The sequence below is a fragment of the Centroberyx affinis genome, unplaced genomic scaffold, assembly GCF_046629955.1.
Source record: "Centroberyx affinis isolate AG114_WGS23_722 - 3 ecotype Tasmania unplaced genomic scaffold, CSIRO-AGI_Caff_v1 ptg003460l_1, whole genome shotgun sequence".
NCBI lineage: Eukaryota > Metazoa > Chordata > Actinopteri > Beryciformes > Berycidae > Centroberyx > Centroberyx affinis.
In genome coordinates, this window is record NW_027281424.1 from 1 (window position 1) to 20,330 (window position 20,330).

At 39.6% G+C, this 20,330-nt stretch overlaps 3 protein-coding genes across 5 annotated transcripts; 2 read left to right on the forward strand and 1 right to left on the reverse strand.

Annotated features, from left to right (window-relative positions):
- The first annotated feature begins 1,176 nt into the window (after positions 1-1,176).
- Positions 1,177-8,585, forward strand: rab41 (RAB41, member RAS oncogene family). Of its 3 annotated transcripts, none has more exons than XM_071539437.1 (8): positions 1,177-1,344; positions 2,504-2,562; positions 3,000-3,053; positions 3,346-3,451; positions 4,468-4,579; positions 5,006-5,099; positions 6,203-6,269; positions 6,536-8,585. In XM_071539437.1, exons 1-8 carry the CDS (start codon positions 1,266-1,268, stop codon positions 6,598-6,600), a joined length of 636 nt encoding a protein of 211 aa, XP_071395538.1. In that variant the 5' UTR covers positions 1,177-1,265; the 3' UTR covers positions 6,601-8,585. The 3 variants fall into 3 exon arrangements, with proteins under 3 accessions (XP_071395538.1, XP_071395539.1, XP_071395540.1); XM_071539438.1 differs by lacking the exon at positions 3,346-3,451 and adding an exon at positions 4,017-4,122; XM_071539439.1 differs by lacking the exons at positions 3,346-3,451; positions 5,006-5,099 and adding exons at positions 4,017-4,122; positions 5,529-5,622.
- A 1,853-nt stretch (positions 8,586-10,438) lies between these two features.
- Positions 10,439-15,494, forward strand: stard14 (START domain containing 14). Its single transcript, XM_071539407.1, has 6 exons — positions 10,439-10,785; positions 10,950-11,097; positions 11,887-11,990; positions 12,295-12,412; positions 12,526-12,578; positions 13,869-15,494. The coding sequence occupies exons 1-6, from the start codon at positions 10,603-10,605 to the stop codon at positions 14,073-14,075; spliced, it is 813 nt and encodes a 270-aa protein (XP_071395508.1). The 5' UTR covers positions 10,439-10,602; the 3' UTR covers positions 14,076-15,494.
- On the reverse strand, positions 15,290-20,330 carry pdzd11 (PDZ domain containing 11). The gene is made up of 6 exons (XM_071539408.1): positions 20,280-20,330; positions 19,610-19,715; positions 18,822-18,962; positions 18,603-18,701; positions 17,569-17,629; positions 15,290-17,169 (listed from the first exon to the last, which is right to left on the reverse strand). The coding sequence occupies exons 2-6, from the start codon at positions 19,700-19,702 to the stop codon at positions 17,135-17,137; spliced, it is 429 nt and encodes a 142-aa protein (XP_071395509.1). The 5' UTR covers positions 19,703-19,715; positions 20,280-20,330; the 3' UTR covers positions 15,290-17,134.

Here is a 20,330-nt window from a genome sequence, read left to right on the forward strand (position 1 = left end):
TTTATTTTGCTCAGTATTTCTATGTCAACACTTTGCTCTTTCTATTTAAGATTCAAGATTCAAAACTGCATCCATCATCATCATTAGCCTTCACATGACATATCCTGCATAACCATAAACATAGCCTCTCTCAGACTAATTACTTAATGTGTTAGGAATCACAAATTTATTATGAGGAATACTTAGCTTGGACGCCTTTCTGTATGGCTGAGTGTTGAAAATAAACTGAATACTCAGTACATGGTAATAAACAGTCAGGTTCATATTTTTTATCACTCCCCTGCACAGACCACACCTGTCAAAGTTAATAGTTTAAAAAAAAAAAAAAAAAAAAGCATGATTTTTGCAAGTGCTTTTATCATGTAAATATCCTAATAATAGCCTAAACGAAATTTAATGTCATGCAAACAGAATGCCAATGATGATGCCAATCATCAATCACATCTTCTATCATCTTCACAACACAACGAGTTGCTTTAGCAAATTCTGCCACATCTGTCATGCACACCGTCAGAGTGAATGGAGTAAGCAAATCCCATTGGACTCCATGTATTCCCCAGTGAAAGTTTATGGTAAAAACCTGTTAATTTTCCTGTCTCCCTTAAAGGTGACACACGGTTTAATACTTTTAGGCATCTAAAGTATACGTCTAGTATACGTCTTATGAGCACATGTGTACACACATTTTGTGCCACACTGCACACAACACACAAATGTGCAGCATATTCCATATTCACATCAGAGGAATGGGAGCAAGCCTGAATAACGTAAACACACTGACTCTTGCACATAATCAAAATCTTTAAGTAGGCTTACAAATGACTGTTTAGTGAGTCTCTTGTTTATTGAATTATTTTGTAAACGAACACTCTCTACTCAGGTTTAAGTGTACCCTACAGTATTGTACTCCTAAATATTCCAGTTATTGTTACTCTTTATACCCGTGGTTACAGCCACATTCTTTGAAAAACTCCTGCAGATCAGTTGTGCTCGGCCTAGCACAACTAATCTGCGAACTAAGCGAAATTGAAATATTGCAATACGGACACAAATGAAGCTCTCTATTAGGGTGATTTATCTTTGTAATTTGTGTTTGCTGTTAACATGGATGTATTAAACTGGCTGTTAACCGCTTGGTTGCGCTATTTCACTTCCGTAAACTCAAGGCAACAATAGCGGTAGCTAGTGCAAGATACATTATTTGCTCCTCTACGGTCTAGACATCATTAGCCAAGTCAGCTAGCTGTTGTTTATCTTTTGATAAAATGTCAACCACGACCGGCGGTGGAGAGTTTGGCAATCCTCTACGAAAGTTCAAACTCGTCTTCTTAGGCGAGCAAAGTGGTAAGTTGGGGACGATGTATTTGAGCCGTGTGTTAATTTGGTGAGCTAACCGTTAGCTTGCTACTGGTCTGAGCTAGCCTGCTACTGGCTAGCGGGGTACCGACTGGGCATCATCAGTCGGTGCTGATACAGGGCGAGACGTTTCTAGTTAACTGTCGAAGTGGGCCGAGAGAAAGGTGATGGTTCGGACGATTTTTGTCACTTGTGACGATGTCATTAGCTAGCTAGCTAACGTTACCCCGCTGAGCTAGCCAAACACCTCACTGCTCGATTTAAAGGCCAACATTAGTACTTACCAGTTTGGCCAAGCTGTTTGCCATCAAAGCAAACAGTGAGAACAACTAATTAAGCTACAGACTGGATTGTTTCCAAATAAAGGCAGTGGGACAGCGGTCCTTTCCCTGACCGATGATGTATGATGTATCAGCATCATCTCACCACGTAACTCTGCCGCTAACGTTGGCTAACTAGAGTTAGCTGTGCTTGGCTAAAATATGCAAGCCATAATATTGACGTATGCTAACCAATTTTACCCATAATGGGATTGCCAAGAGCTTACTACGAATCTTTGTTTCCAAAACAAGACCTCCTACATGCGGACAGGAGGTTAAATAGATCACCCTGATGTGTTGATGTAACGTTGTGTTGTGTGTTAGTCAGCTGTTAGCTTGTTAACCCACTAGCTTGGTACCCACAGATGCTTCTTGAAAAGCCACGTCGGCCAGTGGGTCCAGGCCAATCTGCCTGATCCAGCCTCAGCCATTTAACGCTAGCCACAGGGCATTTACACTGTCGTCAATTGGACGTGATTGTATTCTAGAACTGTTTTTGTAATTTACCCATGACATTGTCCCATAACGGGACAAATGTAAAAAGTCGAGCCATTTCCATACTCCGAGATTAGTGGCTCCACCCTAATTGCCAGCTCAGCGTCGTGCGCGTGGGTTCAGTAGTCCACATTGCATCAATGATGGTAGCACTTTACTCAGCATGACCATATTACAATATAACTGAGTCATATTGAGTCATATTGATTTTTGTGAGATTACTTATCCAAATCATTGTGGGTCCTGAGTGCATAATGTCAGTAATGAAGTTTTGGCCATGTAGGTTACACATCTAAACGTAGGCCTGTATGTTTCTGTCCTTGTCTATACAGTTGGAAAGACCTCGCTTATCACCAGGTTTATGTATGACAGTTTCGACAACACCTATCAGGTAAAAATTAATTTAACAAGTCTTCACAACATATATTTGTATATACAGTACTGTGCAAAAGTCTTAAGCAAATGTCAAAGAAATCCATAAAGCAAAGATGCTTTCAAAACTAATGAAATGAAAAGTTTCTGAATATCAAAAATATACAATAAACAGCAGTTTACTGACACACTAACGCAGAAAACAAATAAACATCTAAGACTACTAAGAAATGTATATAAAAAATCTAGGGTGCCTAAGACTTTTGCACAGTACTGTATATGGAACTAATGACATAACCATCTGTGTATGATTTATACCTGCTCTTAAACACTGACTACAAGTGTGTTTTAATTGAAATATGTCCCTATGAACACCTTTCCCTGTTGACTATAGAAGTCATGCAGTATCCATTATTGTGCAGATGACTAAGCTTTAATGCAATAATTGTCTCACAGGCAACAATTGGCATCGACTTTTTGTCGAAAACCATGTACCTAGAAGATCGTACGGTAAGCTCTGTCATTTTCATTGTGATTTTGATCATTCCCATTGCCTTAGTGTTAACTCTTAAGGATAAAGCATGCATTTAGTCTGCTTTTTATGTAGGAACCACCGATTATTAGGCTATCCTTTCACCATTTCACGTTGTGTTGTTACCTCATACTTCATTTTACCATTAATTTTGTTAGACCTGTGACGTGGTTTTAGTTCTATCATCATTTCAAGTTTTTTTTTCCTTCCATCCTTTTGCTGGGTCATGAAATCCACCCATTCCCACGTTCTTTGCACGGTTGGCCACAGATTCGGCTGCAGCTCTGGGATACAGCCGGACAGGAACGTTTCCGCAGCCTCATCCCCAGTTACATCCGCGACTCAGCCGCTGCTGTGGTGGTTTATGACATAGCCAGTAGGTATCATGGCCTTGCCTCGCCTCCTTGTCCTTCCCTTAGTATGCGGAAGGGCAGAAAAAGAGCATTTACCAGCCTGGCAACCCCACTGGACAGCATAATGAGAGCATCGTCTCAGGCGGTTTCCGTCTGCTTTAGATACATTGAAGCATTTCTCCAGTTGAAGTTTTGATGGAGCTCTGAAGTTCAGTGTCCAGAGGGGTTTGTGCTTCTTAAATGCTGTTACAAATGGGGCTGATGTCAGGAATAAAGGAAAATGCCTTTAGATGTCGCCTTATGGGCAGAGAACCGCCATAACAACCTAAATAACGTTTCAGCAGGGGCTCCTTGTGCATGTCTTGTCAGAGGAACGTCACTCACAAGCTGCTCCTCTCTGGCCCTATACTGCATTTGAATGATTTTCCCTATTCCTCCGTGAAAAAGGCCATTTTCGTCTCTGCTGCTTGGCTTGCAGTTCCTTTATGTCTTTCCTGTTCTCCATTTTTCTCTTTTCTGTCTTTCCCCTCTTTTTTTCTTTCTCCATTTTCTTGTCTTTTTCTTCTCCCCCCCCGTTCCACTCCTCAGGTCCGGCTCCAGCTGTGGGACACTGCTGGACAGGAGCGTTTCCGTAGCCTAATTCCCAGCTACATCCGTGACTCCACCATTGCTGTGGTAGTTTATGACATCACCAGTGAGTCAGGGCTGTACTCTAACCGTTCTGTAGGGAAGTAGAGCCGTGGGAAGGAAGCTACAGTATCTTGGCATAGTGTGCTCCCTTTTTATTTTTGCCAAGATTCATCAGGCTAGCGACATAGAAATTCTGTAACTCTTCTTTCCTTCTTCAAGCTTCTCCTACTGAATACTTTTGCTTACTAACAGAACTACTGTATCAGCTTTTTTTGACATAAGGTACCTTTTTTAATGAAGAATAACGGCTGCTTGTGCACACTTTTACTTTTAACCAGAATAACATTTTTGTCTGTGAGGGCCACATGCGGCTGATGTATGCAGTAATTTTATGTTTTCTCATCCTCAGATCTAAATTCATTCCAGCAAACCTCAAAGTGGATTGATGATGTCAGAACAGAGAGAGGAAGTGACGTCATCATCATGCTTGTTGGGAACAAAACAGACTTGGCGGATAAAAGGTACATGGTTGTGTGAGACGATTGAATGGTTTGTTGATGATGTTTTGTACGAAGAATAATGTAGACTGTAATATTGAAATTGAATTATTAAGAACTGGAATTAGGCAATAGGTTGTATTATCTGTATGAACTCTGCCAAAGCCTGGAATCCCATTTTTCTTCCCTTCAGTGTATTTGGCATCTCATCCAGTTTTGACTTTATCATCCCTTGGTATTTTGCATATTCCAGCATTTTTTGATAGTAATTTTAATTCCTTAATTTTGATTTCTTATAATTTGATCAGATTTCTGTAGATTTCTTTTTTTTTTGCTTTTGTTTTGTTTCCCTTTCCTGGTCTGTCTCTCCATGTCATTTTGATTTTTTGTGTTTTCCTCAACCCTATGCCACCACACTCCCCTCCCCCCTCCCTCCCGGGACCATGGCAGGCAAGTTTCTGTTGAGGCTGCAGAGAGGAAAGCTCGTGAACTCAATGTGATGTACATAGAGACCAGTGCCAAGGCTGGCTATAACGTCAAACAGGTTGGTGTCCAGCAACAGCAGGTGTATACTGACAAATGGTCCTGAAGCTTCCAATACAGGTCACGATGTCCCTTAGCTAGGTTAGGGAGGCCCACTTGTGACGTCTAGAGTGTACAACTCTCCCTGTATTCATTATATGGATCAGAGTGTGGCTGTTGTTGAGTGAGTGATCTCTTGAATCGTTTTCCTTCTGTTTCATCTTTACTCGGCACAGCAGCTCCTCTCTCCCTTTGTCTTTCTCTCTGTCTGTCTGCGTTTATAACTAAACTAACCTCTCTCTCTTTCTCACAAAGATAAAACAGAATCTGTTTTGAGCTCTCTTTGTTTTTCTCTCCATCTCTTCCTCTCCTTTCGGCCTGTCCTCTTTGCGATCTTTCTTTCCATATCTGTCTGTTCGTCCATCTCCCCCCTCTGCTTTGACCTGAGCAGACAGATCACCACGGAGGAGGGCGAGCAGAGAGCTAAGGAACTGAATGTCATGTTCATTGAAACCAGCGCAAAGACTGGCTACAATGTCAAACAGGTAGAGATCCTGCTCTCTCAGGATAGTATAGCTAACTCTGCCCTCCAAGTTTGCTCTTATCTGTTTTCACCTCTCTTTTTTCCTCACATGGCTCACCATGACTTGTCCAAGCACTCTCAATTCATACCAATTGTGTTTTCCTCCCCCACCACAGCCTTCTCTATTAGAAGTTTCAGTATCGGTTGATGTGTTTAGCACAGTCTTAACTGCTATTGTGTGTTTCTTTTGTGCTTAAGTAGTTTCTGTCTTGATTCACTTAAACCTCTGCACCTTTCAAAATGTTTTGCATGAATATAATGGATTTCCTCAGTGGGGAAGGTTTGCACGGCAACCCTCACTTCCATGCTGTTATCTCAACCAATAATAAATATTCCATTTTATTTCCCTGCTTGAACTGCTTTTTGTATTTGCCTATTGTTAAACAACCAATAAATTACCCAGGAGTAGTCACTTGATCAGATTAATTGCCCATTTCTGATTTGACAGTATTGTACTTTAGACCTCTCACATTTGCCCATATTTTGGTGAGACTCCTTGCAAATGTGTGCAACTATTTAATTCCTCTGACTTTGCTCTGTAGCTGTTCCGTCGTGTTGCTGCTGCATTGCCTGGGATGGATAGCACACCGGAGAAAAGCAAAGAGGACAGTATCCTTTTTAAAAGTTACAATGATTTGGCATGTTTTAGAGCTCAAGCTATTATTACTGCTGTGGCTTTATTACTTTGATGTAAAACATTTACTTGGTGACTATAAACTCAGGGTTGGCAACCTAGTAGCCAGTGCCTGGTGCTTTACTGGGCAGAAAGAGAGTGAGTCTTCACTGATGACATGGCAGCCAGAGAGCGCCACAGAAAATACTGAAGTTAAATGTGCAAATTCACAGATGATGTTGCTTAACCTTGGTCCTCTCAGTGATCGACATCAAACTGGAGAAGCAACCAGAGATGACTGTCACCGAGAGCAGCTGCTCATGCTAGTACACCTCACCCCGCCCAACCTGCCTCCTCCCCACCAACAGCTTGTCTCTCAGTGGCCACTCGCTCCACCCATGGCACACTGCCATTGGGATGGAGGACCTGTCTTTTCCCGTTTCAACTCAGTGACTTTTCGGAGTAACCGTGTGGATGTGCTATACTGTATTGAAGCAGATTATCTGGAAAAAAATGGTTTAAAAGTAAACATTTAAAACAAGGAATAGGTTAAATATGTTCAGATTTTCATCCAACTGCATGGCATTATATAGGATTGCAGACTGACATAGCTAACTGCTCTTGAGTTATTGCACCGTTCGGAAACCTCAGTGCTGTCACTCTTGTCATTGTTGTAAAGTAAAATTGCTTGGGATTATTTAAACGACTCTGCAAGGTTGAGGTCTCAGTTCCTTAATATTTTGCTTTTTTTATTTCCAATGGAGAGTTTGGATTATGAAAACTCGACTATTCTGTAATCTGTAAGAAACAATGTTACTGATTATTTCCCCACTTTGGCTTACTTTGAGGAAGTAGGGACAGGTTCCTACCAGTGAATTTACTTCACTGCAAACTGTCTTATTGCCACGTTTGGTTCAAATTAGCCCGATTCATTGAAGATGGTTTATGGGACCATACATTAGACATTATTTATACATAACACATCTAAAGGCATGAACAGCCAAAGAATACCACAGTGTGTTAGTCGACCAATTTACATGATTTGAGACCTTATTTCCAGCAGGCTTCCTGTAGGGTGCTGCAAAAGGGATGTATAACAAACTAATGAGCAAATAGATATGCATTTTCATCAAAGGGAAGCCATCCCGAAATTTATCAGAATGGCTACTAACCTGAAACTATTTATGTCCGCATCAAAACTATAGCAACTGTCTTTGCAACTTTGTTAAATTAGCTGCACGCATACTAACACGTCTGAGGAGAGGAGGGGTTTTCTGCTCTTAGATGCGCCTTCTAAAGTACAAAATTAAAAAAGCCAATGTTGAGTTTTCCAAGCTAATGGAAATATGTCACTTTGGTCGCTATGACGTACCCACCATCTCATTAATATTTTGTGTTGTATTGATTACACTATTGCAGGAACATGCAGCATGCTCACCATGCAGGATTTATATATGGATAAGAACACAGATGCCTTGCTTGTTTGTTCACCAACGTTGTGCACTGAATCAAGCCACAATATTGTAAAGTATAAAAGAAGCCTGCTGACTGGTTCATGGCTTCACTAGTTGTTTTGTAGAGCTGGTAGATAAGAGTTTGTCCTCAGATACAGCTAACGCTTACTAACACCCTTGCTGTAAAAAAAGTGCAGAGAAGTTAGTTGCAGTAGCCTTTACTGTATTGCTATCGCCCGTGTAGGACTGTTGGTTTTATGTGTTTATTTATTTGTAACTCGAACATATGAATAACATTGTACGCTTGACCAAAATTACAGATACTGGCACGCATGTTGAAAATTAGTTATTTTATTTATTGTTTGCGTGTCTGCTGGGACACTACCTAAAGGCAACATTTAAGCCTGGTAATGTGTTTTTCTTGTCACACTGCTAGAAAGGACTTTTTGCAGTGTGTGTAGTCAATAGATTGGTTTACAGTCACAGGAAAAGGCTGCACCCGTCTCCAGACACACTTACAGTGTAACACAAACCAACTAATTAGCCATAGCACAACACACCTGTCATTTGCTGTAGCTTGTTTTGAAATGTAAACATTTTAAAAGGACTAAAAATTGTTAAGTATTTAATTACATCGAACAACCGTCTTAACCTTAGCAGCTCTTCTATTACTTGTCACTGACTGAATACTCAGCTTTGTGCTATTCTGAATTGTGTCTGTCCATTTGAAATATGCTGTCTACTCGTGTTTAGCAACATTTGTGTGAATAATGTACTATTACTATCTGATGTATAAAAAGGAGAGTTAATGAAACACCCAAGTGTAGGCCTATCACATGGAATAAAATAAAGATATTTCACCAAAGCTCTTATCTCTCCCTTTCCTTATGAAGCACTGATGTTGAGAAGGCTCCATTACAAATCATTTGGTATCGTGGCACATTCATAATTATCACACCTTAAACACTAATTATCATTAATCATGCTTATTTTATGCATGCATACAACAGATTTATACAGTTGCTTAAGTGTTGTATGCATAGACTACAACAGTTACATAAGAGTTGAAGGTGAGGCGCCTGTCAAATCGGGGGTGTGTACCTGTTGCCAAAGGAGACTGAAACTGGCCTCATTAGACAATGGACTACAGGAATGTATGCAGTGTTTCAGAAGGTGTGGCCATTTATGAACATGAAGTTGCCCTCCTCATATACTAGCAAACTAGTAATTTTGTGATAACCGTAACCGTGGTTTTTTTTTTGCATGAAACTTCAAGGAACATCAAGAATAACATGATATTAACATACTGTGAGTCAAAATACAGCCAAACCACAAGATGAAAGAATCATTAGTTGGTGGTATTCATAGTATTCTGTTACATCACCACACAGCCATCTTTGTGGGAAAATAAACAAGTGATTGTAATAAATTAACAAGTGATTATAATCAAATGACAGCCACAGCCAGTGAGCTGTGTGAAGCACCATATTAGTAGGAAATGCATGACATCATGGAAATACTAGGAATAGGCCTATAGGCTACAAACTCGTCCCAGTCCTCTCGACTACTAACATGCTATTATGAAATTATGAAAACCAAACTGAGGCTCATTAAAATTGGTCATGTGAAACTGAATTATTGAATTGTGGTATTCATAACTGATTTCTAATACCCGTAGATCTGGTTATGAAATACTATGCATTCTACCAGTGTGACTTTGATTTATAATTCTAGATCACTTCCTTGGGTATGATAATAACTTCATTGTGAGCTGAACTAGTAGGACAAGAATGTGTAAGTGTTCATGGCGTAAAATGGACATTTTCAGCATTAGTTTTTAGCAATTTCTACCTTCTCTCTTGACAGTATTAGTTTTTAATGTTACAACTACAATAAACATAACGACTTTTGGGTCACAGAACTATGAATATTCCCATTGTAAATTTACTTCTTCGCCTCATCAAGAGCTAACTAAAATTCAGTTTTTGAAATATATATTTAGGCTATTGTTCATTTGATAGACAACAGTATTGTTTTTCCTGCGTCGTTTTATAAAAGTATATGTAAGAGGACACATACCTCAGAAAGATTTGGAATAATTCTGAAATCCACTCTAACTGTTCTGGGTAAATAACCATAGCTTTTTATCATTTAGTCATGTGCTAAATTTTGGGTTCGTGTTTGTGCGGAGCCCTCACGTGCCGACACTGAGTAATTCACATCGCACCTACCCACTCTAACCTTGAGCAGCCCACAGTAGTCTGCCTACTACAATGTGTGGGTATAGTGTTTGTCATTTTCACAGCCTTAATTAAATATTCTTCTAATAGTCCTGTTGGGGCATAATGTTTGTCATTGACACGCTACTCAATAGTAGGTTTTGATCTTATTGTACTTTTTATCCCCTATGTAATTAGCCTATATGATTTTATGTGGTATCATTTTGACCTATAGTAGGTCATGATATTGTTATGTTTAGGTGTGATATTTGTACAGTGGCCTATCCTTCTATTTATGAAAGCGTTACTTCTGTTTTGGAAAGGGGGGGGGCAAGATGTTTCTCCACGCACCTGCGTAGCACACCTGTAGGCCGACGGATTCCGGAAGTACTGACGTCAGAGGGACAGGAGCCTGGAGGTGACAGAGGAATGGCTCAGGAATTCAGCACAAAAATCCTGCCCAACTTGATTGGTGATCAGTTTGCATATATTGGACTCGCCGGCAGCACACAACAAGAGGAGCCTTGAGTCCGTCAGCCGAGCAGGCCGAGCTACTTGTTCTATATGGCAGATTTGTTTTGAGGATAAATTAAACACCATTTACCTAAAGAAGCTTTCACAGGAGTGATCCACACTCTTAAGATAAAAAAAAAAAGATGTCTCATCGGTCGAATATTATACCTGATGAAGCGGTCTTCTCTGATTTCAAAAGACAGTGCCTATCAACGGATAATTGGTCAAACAAGTATGATAAACATGGAATGCAAGTGTGGGTCGAAGTTCCCCCCGCGGCTTCTACAAAAGGAAATCAAAATGCACCAAAAGTTCATAAGATCAAGGTAAATTGCAATCTCAAAAATACTTCCATATCCTCAGAAATTATCCATAATGTAACTTCCAAGTCTCTTAAGATTTCATAGTTGCCTCTGGGTGACTTTGGCCTTTTGTAAACTTGACATTTGGATTTTTAATTATAGTATGTGTGCCTGTGTGTGTGTTTCAGTGTAAAATGACGATAAAAGATGTGTCAGCCGCCACCATGTACGACGTCCTCCATGATGGCCAGTACCGTAAGAAGTGGGATCCCACCATGTCGGAGAGTTTTGACATTGCCCGGCTCTCTGCTAACGCTGATGTGGGCTACTACTCATGTGAGTATGGCTACTCCTATCTGATGCAGTTGATCACATCACACTGCGCTGTCCTGTGTGACTCTCCGTAAACCTGTTGAGCTAGAATAACTGCGCTTCAGTTGTTGCATACGTACAGCCAAGAAAACAAAAAAAAAAACATTGGCAATGGAAAGAGTGGAGTCTGGTTAACATTTGAGCATTTGGAGACACTTAATAGCATCTAATTGGGCCTAATAGGGAATCTGAATTGTGATATTTCTTATACTAGAAATGTATAAATCTTTTATTGATTGTCCAAGTTCTCCACACAGGAGCTACAGTGTGAGACAGCTAAATGTTTTTTTTAAGTAAAGTACTGTAAATTGTTTATGTCAGCATGGTTTGCAAACAATGCAGCAAAATGGACCTTTATTTTGAGTTACAGTGAGACGTGAATAATGCAGCGATGATTTTCCCATCAGCAAGCTCTTCCCTTCAAGAATCTGTTTACATACCCAAACTTAACTGTTGTTTTGTTACCCATCTATCCTGCTTCTTAGTGTCAAAGCTCTTAGTGTCCATGTTTCGTTTCTCTATTATAATCTGTTGGTTTTATCAACACTTTTGTAGGGACGGCTGATGTAGACATTAGGAATGAAGTATGAGGGGCCTTTGTTCCTTCAGTGTATTTATAGTCAAAACAAGGGTGCAGGTGCTGCCTAAGTTGGTTCCCTGAATCTAAGGTTACTGTGACGGTGAGAAACACAACCGATGAAGGCAGTCTTCCCTTCAAAGTATCCTGAATTCTGTTTCTTTTTTTTTTCGTAGGGTTTTGTCCCAAACCGCTGAGGAACAGAGATGTGGTGACACTGCGTTCGTGGCAGGTGACGGACGATGAATACGTGATCGTGAACTTCTCCGTCAAACACCCGGTACAGCACCTCCTCCACACACTCCCAGGCTCATAGCAACCGCTGTCTGTCAAACATGCCAGTCCTACAGCCCACTGACATCTATTGTCTTCATGTTTTGTGTGCACTGATTTTATAACAGCCGTTTTATCATCTACAAACACCCTTATCCATATTGATACCAATGTCACATGTCTGAATTGCACGGGTACAGCTTGTACATGCAGGAGCGCAGCTTGAACACAGACCTGAAAGAGGTGTTCAGTTAAACCCACTTCAGTTTATCTCATTATTCTGCACACTCTTGTTTTTGTTTCAATCACAGAAATACCCTCCTCGCAACGACATTGTGAGAGCCATTTCCATCCTAACTGGCTACTTGATCAAGCCCACAGGACCAAACAGCTGTTCTTTCATATACCTTTCACAGGCCGACCCCAAAGGTTAGACCCTGACCAATGTCCTCATTCTTTTCAAACAAATATGAATATTGGAAAAATCTAGTTCTTAATGAAAATCTCAAGTGCTGTTTCATTTTATCCTCATTTTTCTCCAGGTTCTCTTCCAAAGTGGGTGGTGAACAAAGCATCTCAAGTTTTAGCTCCCAAGGTATGTTGTGTTTTCCTGTAGTTGACACCTAAGAAAGAAGATTGGGTAAAAAAAAAGCATTAACTATGAGTGCGAGAAAGAGAGAGAGAGAGAAAGAGTGTGTTTTCCGGAGATTATTAGAAAGTGTGTGTGGTGTGCGCATAAGGGAGTGAGGGTTTCAAGTCTCTTAAAGGACAATGGTAACCATAGAAACCCACTTTAAGGGCCTGTCCCGGTAAGGTTCCTGACAAAGGAGTATCTCAGCCCGAGCTGCTGCTCTCTGCCCTGGTAGAACTCGTTCCCCAGGTTTCATATCTTCTGCCGCTTGAAACTATTTAGACCAAAGTGTAACGATGTGTGTGAAACTGAGATTGTGGGACTCAGGATCCTCAACAGAACAGAAACCTTGACCTATTCATTACCCATTAACAACTTTCTCTACAAACAAAAGCTCCCAAACCCGCTTTGACCACAATCATACTGAAATAGTGCTTTGGCTAGGTACTGAAGATTCAAATTAGGAATAGTGATAATAATAATACTAATATTCTATTCATCCTTATTTATATAGCACGTCTTTAAATGCAGTTTCAAAGTGCTTTACAAAAGGGTAAATAAAAAATATATATATGAAACAGTAAAATGCAATATAAGAAAAGCAAGAAACATAAGAGGAAAAAAATACAAAGAGAGGTCAAGGGCAATAAATAAAAGATCATTACATTATAAGCAAGTCTATAAAAGTGATTTAAAAGATGATGGTGATTTAGCCAGCCTATGCTCCTCAGGCAAGTCGTTCAAATAACAGTAATAAACTTTATTTATGTAGCACTTATCTAAAGCAAGTTTACAAAGTGCTTTACAGACGTTCAAAGATAGGGCTTTAGTTGTTAAGACTTGAGGGGTTTCTGGCAGGTTTCCTCAGGTGTTGAACTGTTGCATGCTTGAAACTAGATATTACTATATATTGTAGCCCTAATGGCAAAAGTGAGGCCACCTTTTTATTTCCAACTAGACTTCACAGATCATGTAGGTCTTTGTCAAAATGCTGATGGCTTGAAATGGGCTCACTCTATTATATGAATCAGTTTCTTGGCTTTGGCAGATGAGATACTGTTATGTAGACCGTGTCAGAGCTGTAAATAGTAACTATCGATTGCACCAACTCATGTAAGTGCTTGCCACATAATTTGACACACAATATTTTGTGACCCGGTTTATCTTCAGCTTTGTTGACTGAACATTGAGGTGTGGTGAGATTCTCATTGTTGGTTTCAGCCCTCTGATACTCCTTTCCTCTACTCTTTCCAGGTGATGAAGTGTGTGCACAAGGCGGGACAGAACTACCCCGAGTGGAAACAGCAGAACTCTCCAGACCAGAAGCCCTGGTTGTTCCCGGAGCAGAACACCCTGCCCATGATGGACCCGGCCGAGCTGTCAATGCAGAGAACAGACTCGCTAGAAAATGTGGATGAGAGCTTGACTGCGGATGCTCAGGAGAATGAGGATAGCAGCTGAATCGCATCGATACGACAGGATGAAGGCTGGCCAAGAGAGAGACTGGAGGATATACTCACACAAACTCCATAAGACTTGAGACCAAAGTGCTACGTTTCTCGATTGTCAACCAATCTATCCTCAAATTACTTTTTTTATTTCTCCTGTTTTCCATATCAGTGTGCCTTTTGGGATGAGCAAGACAATGTGTTTACAACTATCTTGCCAGATGGAAATGAGCACAGAGCAAGTTGCCATTCAGATCAGTCCACCTTGAACTAAGTTAACCATCTCTGCAGTGTTTGGCCCCTAACTGTACGCCCTTTACACTGTACTAGTATAGAGATGTTGGGGTTTGGTTGTGGAATAATTACTCACAGCACCACATTTAGGAATGTGTCTTCCAGCAGGCCTTTTTGTAGTTGCAACCATGTAAAATAGATGTGAACAAGGTTTGAATGAAGTGAATGCAGGCAAATGAAGTTAAACATAGTTGTCCACAACTGGCTATTTGCCTTTACAGTTGACTGTAAATGGAAATGAGGAGATAGTCAGTAGTGAAACTATTGAGTGAAATGATATTAGGTATTTAGTGTATTCCTGACATCTGTACTTCCACTCTATTTTTCACATATTATTTGCTTAAAACATGATAGAAACTGTTTTGGCTAGCCCCTTTAATGTTAGGTGAAAGTAATTATTGGGGCAAAATGATTGGATCGCTTACTGGGTACACAGAAAATTATAATCACTTCTCTTTTTTTTTTTTTTTTAAGATCACATTCATGTATTTAGTCACTGTTGAAGTGACCCTTAACCTGAAACTTAATGTGGTGGAAGGAAAGGTTCAGTAGCTCCAGGCGTTGAGTCTGTCTTTCAGAAATACAAAGCTTACAGCTTACAATTTCACTCCATTATCACGTTTGCCACTTATTTTTTTTTTGTTTTGTTTCTTTTTATATGGAAGAATTTCACTGCGCATCATTAATTTATTGTGATTACTGACCATGTTGTAATTCCATATGTAAATACAGGAAGACTGTCCCTGAAGGTTTTTTATGTTAATGTTTGTATTTATTAAGATGTTGTGCAATCAAAGTGTATGCAGTGGAATTCATTATAATGTTTGTTGAACAGAACCTGGACTTATCACAGGCACTCAAGGTTGGATCCATTGGTGATCTCACTGAATGAAAATCTTTAGGTAATGTTACATGCAAAATGTACAGAGCAAATTTTTATTTTTTTCCAAGTATTGAGTTGAGTTTTGTTTTTACCCAAAGGATTGGAATTGTCATCATGGATCTTGTACATGTGAGATTATTTACAGATTAAGTCATGACAGAGCAAAGAGGGACCCTGAGCTCTTGAGGTTTTTCTTCTAAGGAGATATATTGACAGTGTCACATGGTTTTAATGTGCTCTGTTTTTTTTTTTAAATAAACCTCACAAGGTTTACATGCTTTGGTAATCACTGTGATTTGCTCTGTTTTTCTAAGGGTGACAGTCACTCTCAACAGAAACCCAAGTCCAAAGTGGAACAACAAGTTGAGCTACTCATACCAGAGCAAACCGGCCCATCTCACTCAGATTCAAAAGTCACAAGACGAGCTCTCTGGTTCAAGCTCTTACAAGTGCACAATCAGACTTGGGTACTAGGCTTCTAAACTTTTATTCTAGATTCAGGTCAATGTCACAAACTTTTACAAAAAACACACAAAAATAGTTCAAGATAGTTTTATTTTGTATTCAATAAAGTCAGTCTCATGAAAAAAACTAGGTCAGATCGCTCATCTGATAGTGGACAAAAAAATGTTCTCTTCTCATGACCTTTAGTAGCAGTGCACAAACAAAAGAATAAGACAATGTTTAGATGCACCAGGCATGTATTTAAACATGTCTTTAAAAGAGTTTAAAAGTGAACTTACTGCATACTTAAATACTGCAGTAATATGTAGACAATATATTATGACAGGGCACAATGTACTGTACTATATAGCTCACTCTAACAGCATGTTCCAAGTTATATTCATTGTCAGAAGTTTGGCACCTCAAAAAACATATATTAAATAAATGCAAAATTATCTTTAGTTCAGACCAGAAGCAGTGTGAGTACATATATAATCAACTACATGCATAAGCAGGTATGAAACATCTGTTAAAAAAAAAATCTCAATATTTTATATTTAATTTACTACTACTTTACAGTATCAAAGCAATACTGATGCTAATCACTGGAATATATTTACACCATTATATATATTGAATATTTCATACACAATGAAGTATTACTGTTGAATAACTAAAACTTGAATGTATATTTGCACAGTGATATACAGTGATATGATATATGCATCTGTTGTCCTTGTACCATGTGTATCAGCAAGTATGGTGAAACCCAAAAGTTATATGTATTTATATCTACATATACACATATACTGTATAGTAATTGGTCTCTTTATCAATATCACCAAGGAAAATGTGTACAGTTATCATACATGGTGACTAAAGTGATCTGATTCTATGGATAGCTGCATCTGGTCAGGGCTCGAGGAAGAAGGGAATAGAAGCAATGGTTAATTCAGTTATTATAAAGGGTGTGTAAACTTTATGCTAGGCGAGTCTTGTTTATCAAAACTAAAACTTGTAAATGTGATGTAAGCAGTATGTCAACAATGCTTCTGAAATGTGTCTATCAAAGTATGTCAAGGAGTGTCAAGAAGGTATCAAAAACCAGATTAAAACGCTGTACAACACTGTACAGTTCAGAGACTCCTCTCTGTGATCTAACTGATGGAACAACATCAGTCTTGGACCAGAGTGGAGGAGAGAGTGCCTGGCTGTCAGGGTGAGAGAGAAAACTCAGTATTTAATGTATTGTCCTTGCATGTAGAACTATGAATGGGTCTGTTAGTCATAGATCAGTCATCCTGAAGCTGAAACAGAATGGAGGCTTGAGTCTGTGGGAGGAGGATAATGACGTGCGGTGACGTGTCCATCCACCAAGGACATCAGTCCCACTGAGGCTCGCTGACTCTCCCTCTTTTTTTTGGCTCTCCCTCTAGGTGATCTGCTGCCACCTAGTGCACAGTCCTCTCCTTCTGTCTCTGGTAGTCTGATAGAAAAACACAGACATTAGAATCATCCAAACGATGTCATTTAAGTGTCTCCCACCTGTGTGATGTAATTTGGTCCCCCAAAGCCAATTTCACTGTTCAGCGCATACAATGGGATCAGCCAGTTAGCTTAGCTAGGTGGCTTCTGTTACTTGCTGGTATCAAAATTCCCTGAAAATACGTGATGAGCTTTAAGACTTTTGAGGATGACAAGCTACTTCAGAAAGAGATAAAAAAGTACTGCTTGGAGGCTACTTATCGTTGTCTTGCAATGTGATGCAAAGGTATAACAGACTGTATATCAAACCTGGAAGCAGATCTTGCTTTATGTATATGTCTTACAGATTATCATCATGCTCTGGACATGATTTTGTGAAGCAAGTGAGAGCAAGACTTACTGTAAGGAAAGAAGCGCACCCTCATCAGGATTTCTCGAGCCGTCTTCAGAATCTCCACAGCCTGAAGAGGGAGAAGAAAATAACTTAATGCAAACCTACAGTAAAATGTTGTCCTCATTGAATTTGTCAGCCTTGGGCAAACTGGTCAAACAATGGGACACTGGGTCAGGTTGTTTGTTTTTGTGATATGCTATTGATTTCCAAAGGGACACATGTTCATAGACAGCTGGCAGATGCTTGCTATCATTTGCATGTTTGATATTATCATTTGTATGACAATATCAGCATCCAAAAGAATGAACATCTAGAGGGAGCAATGAGCCATGAATTACTAAATAAAATACAAGTTTATCGAATATACTCTTGCTGCAGGGTCCTGCAGTGTTAGTACCTGACTAACTTAAATGCCTAATAATTTCCACACTTAATGTTTTCTATCTGCCATTTCTGTTTAATATGCATGCAAGGGTAAATTAACATGATTCAATTAGCTTGAATTGTGTTTGAAAAGTCAAATTTGTATCAGCTAACAAAATACACCAGTAAATGCAGGGAGGAAGGCAGTGCAAAAGTCATGACTGCCAATTGCATGAAGGAAATAATTTTAGGTATTACTTGCTAACGGAGCTAAATACTAATGTTTTAGACAAAGTATGCTGATATTATGTCTTTACCATTAGCTAGAGTTGTAACAATTAACTTTAATCACACAATGTAATGCTCCCAAAATAATACGCTCCTCACTAGTCATAATGTTGCTTGTGGACAGAATGTGTCGCAGCTGGATGCCGTATTCAACATGACTTTGGACCCAATGAAAATGCCATAAAAGTGCTACGGGGAAAACCTGAGTTGATAACTTGACAAGGGTTTATGTCTTTCATTTTTTCACAGCCACATATACCAACTTTCAGATGAAAAGTGGTGTTGCTGTACAGTATCCTTTTAATATCCCCCATATTCTGGGATGAGAATGACAACACCAGCATCTTTATAACACAGACTCTGTGTATTAAAGTACTACTTTGACTTACCCTTGAGTGTTCTATGTCTTGGAAGTCAACCTCATTCACAGAAAGCACCTGGTCTCCCTCCTGCAGCCCGGCCCTGTGGGCATCAGAGTCTGGGACCACCTGCCAACACACACACACATTAGAAATCGCAAAGTAGAAAATTTAGAAAAGCAAACAATGGAACAATGGGACAGCATTTCATGGCATAAGTCAATCCAAACATCAAAGCTGCACACACACCTTGGATATAAAGATTCCCAGCTGGGAGGCCTTGCCCCCACGGATGTTGAAGCCGAGCTGTGCCCCCGGAGGTTTCTTCAGTACGACGGTACGTGGTAGGAACTGGGCGAGCTCATTGTTGTAGTCAGGGTGATGAACTCGCTATATATATGGCACAGAGAAAATACTGAGTGTACTCAAACCAGCATGGTGGCATGTTGTCTATCGTGACTCTGGGAGATCAGAAATGAACAGTATTTGTGCAGGTTTATGATCATTTTTAATACAGACCTAGATTTGTCTGACATCAATCATCCACAGTGCGATAAGGGTTCACACCCTTCAGAAAATCATGCACCAGGACATTGCTGATCAAAGGAACAAGGATATAGGCCTACTCAATCTCAAATTCCTTCCATCACAGAAGAAAAGTTAGATATGGTGATGTAGCATACAGTGTAGTTCTACTGCTTAAGATATTTAAATACATTTAAATTTGTGGAGGTCATTGATACCAGAGAAAACTCCACCAGCAAGAGATTTTTTTTCCTGAAAACTAGCTTCAAAATGTTAATTTCTAGAAAGGGTTTAGCCCTTTGATTCACGACAACAATCCATATATGTCTGTGACACTATTCGTTTTTTCAGTGTCCAGGTTTTCTGCATCATTTGTAATTTAATAACTTATTTCTTTATTGCCAATACTTGACATACATATCATGTTTTTATTATAATGCATTCACTCTGCGTAAGGTATGTTTTGAATGATGATCTTTGTATATCAAGACAAATGTAGGTGAAGCTCAAACCTCTTGTGGGGCTATCCATGCTGGAGGGCTCTCATAAGAAGGCAGGAACACCACTGGGAGCTGGTAGTCATCATATGGAATTTTCTGGTCCATGGTTTGCTAAAAACTTTCAGAAAACAAAGTGCATTAACATTTGACACCTTACGTTTATTTAGAAAACTCGTTACTTTAGATTTAGTTTCTTTGTTTGTTATGATCAAAGTCACAGCTATTCTTCATGGCTCCGCATACATCCAGAATACTGAGTAGTAGTAGAGAAAACACCCGAACATAACAGCATACAGATCACATAAAGACCGCCCACCAACAATCAGTCGGTTTACTTCTGCTGAAAAGTTCAGCTAGATAATAAAACCAGACAACATAATATAAAGACCTGAAATGAATGCAGTCTGATAGAAAGACATTTGCATCTGACAAAGAAAGGTAAAGCTGACAGTGGCTGAATTCCCAGTGCAAACACCTGCAAGCAAACGCTAGCAACCGTTAGCTTGCTAGCTCAGCTGTGCTGAGGCAAGCTGATTATTCTGTCTTTAATTACACTTCGTTGTCGGCTAGCATTCACTGTTATTATCATTTGAGCTGTAACAATGAACTTGACGCATACTTTCTCTACCAAAAATATAGAGCGACAGCCATAAATCAAACGACAACAAACAAATAATCTCACCCAGATAGGTGGAAAGCTAGCAGCAAGTCGAGCTACTTCTCTAGCCACGCC

Bases quoted from the DNA above. Each gene is read 5' to 3' on its own strand.
- rab41 (XM_071539437.1), top strand. From the start codon at position 1,266: ATGTCAACCACGACCGGCGGTGGAGAGTTTGGCAATCCTCTACGAAAG. The intron at 2,563-2,999 runs GTAAAAATTAAT...ATTGTCTCACAG, and splicing joins GTTTCGACAACACCTATCAG to GCAACAATTGGCATCGACTT. The intron at 4,580-5,005 runs GTACATGGTTGT...GGACCATGGCAG, and splicing joins ACAGACTTGGCGGATAAAAG to GCAAGTTTCTGTTGAGGCTG.
- stard14 (XM_071539407.1), top strand. From the start codon at position 10,603: ATGTCTCATCGGTCGAATATTATACCTGATGAAGCGGTCTTCTCTGAT. The intron at 10,786-10,949 runs GTAAATTGCAAT...TGTGTGTTTCAG, and splicing joins CAAAAGTTCATAAGATCAAG to TGTAAAATGACGATAAAAGA. The intron at 12,413-12,525 runs GTTAGACCCTGA...ATTTTTCTCCAG, and splicing joins TTCACAGGCCGACCCCAAAG to GTTCTCTTCCAAAGTGGGTG.
- pdzd11 (XM_071539408.1), bottom strand. From the start codon at position 19,702: ATGGACCAGAAAATTCCATATGATGACTACCAGCTCCCAGTGGTGTTC. The intron at 18,702-18,821 runs GTGTGTGTGCAG...GTGTGTTGGCAG, and splicing joins TGGGAATCTTTATATCCAAG to GTGGTCCCAGACTCTGATGC. The intron at 17,170-17,568 runs GTAAGTCTTGCT...TTTTTCTATCAG, and splicing joins GGTGCGCTTCTTTCCTTACA to ACTACCAGAGACAGAAGGAG.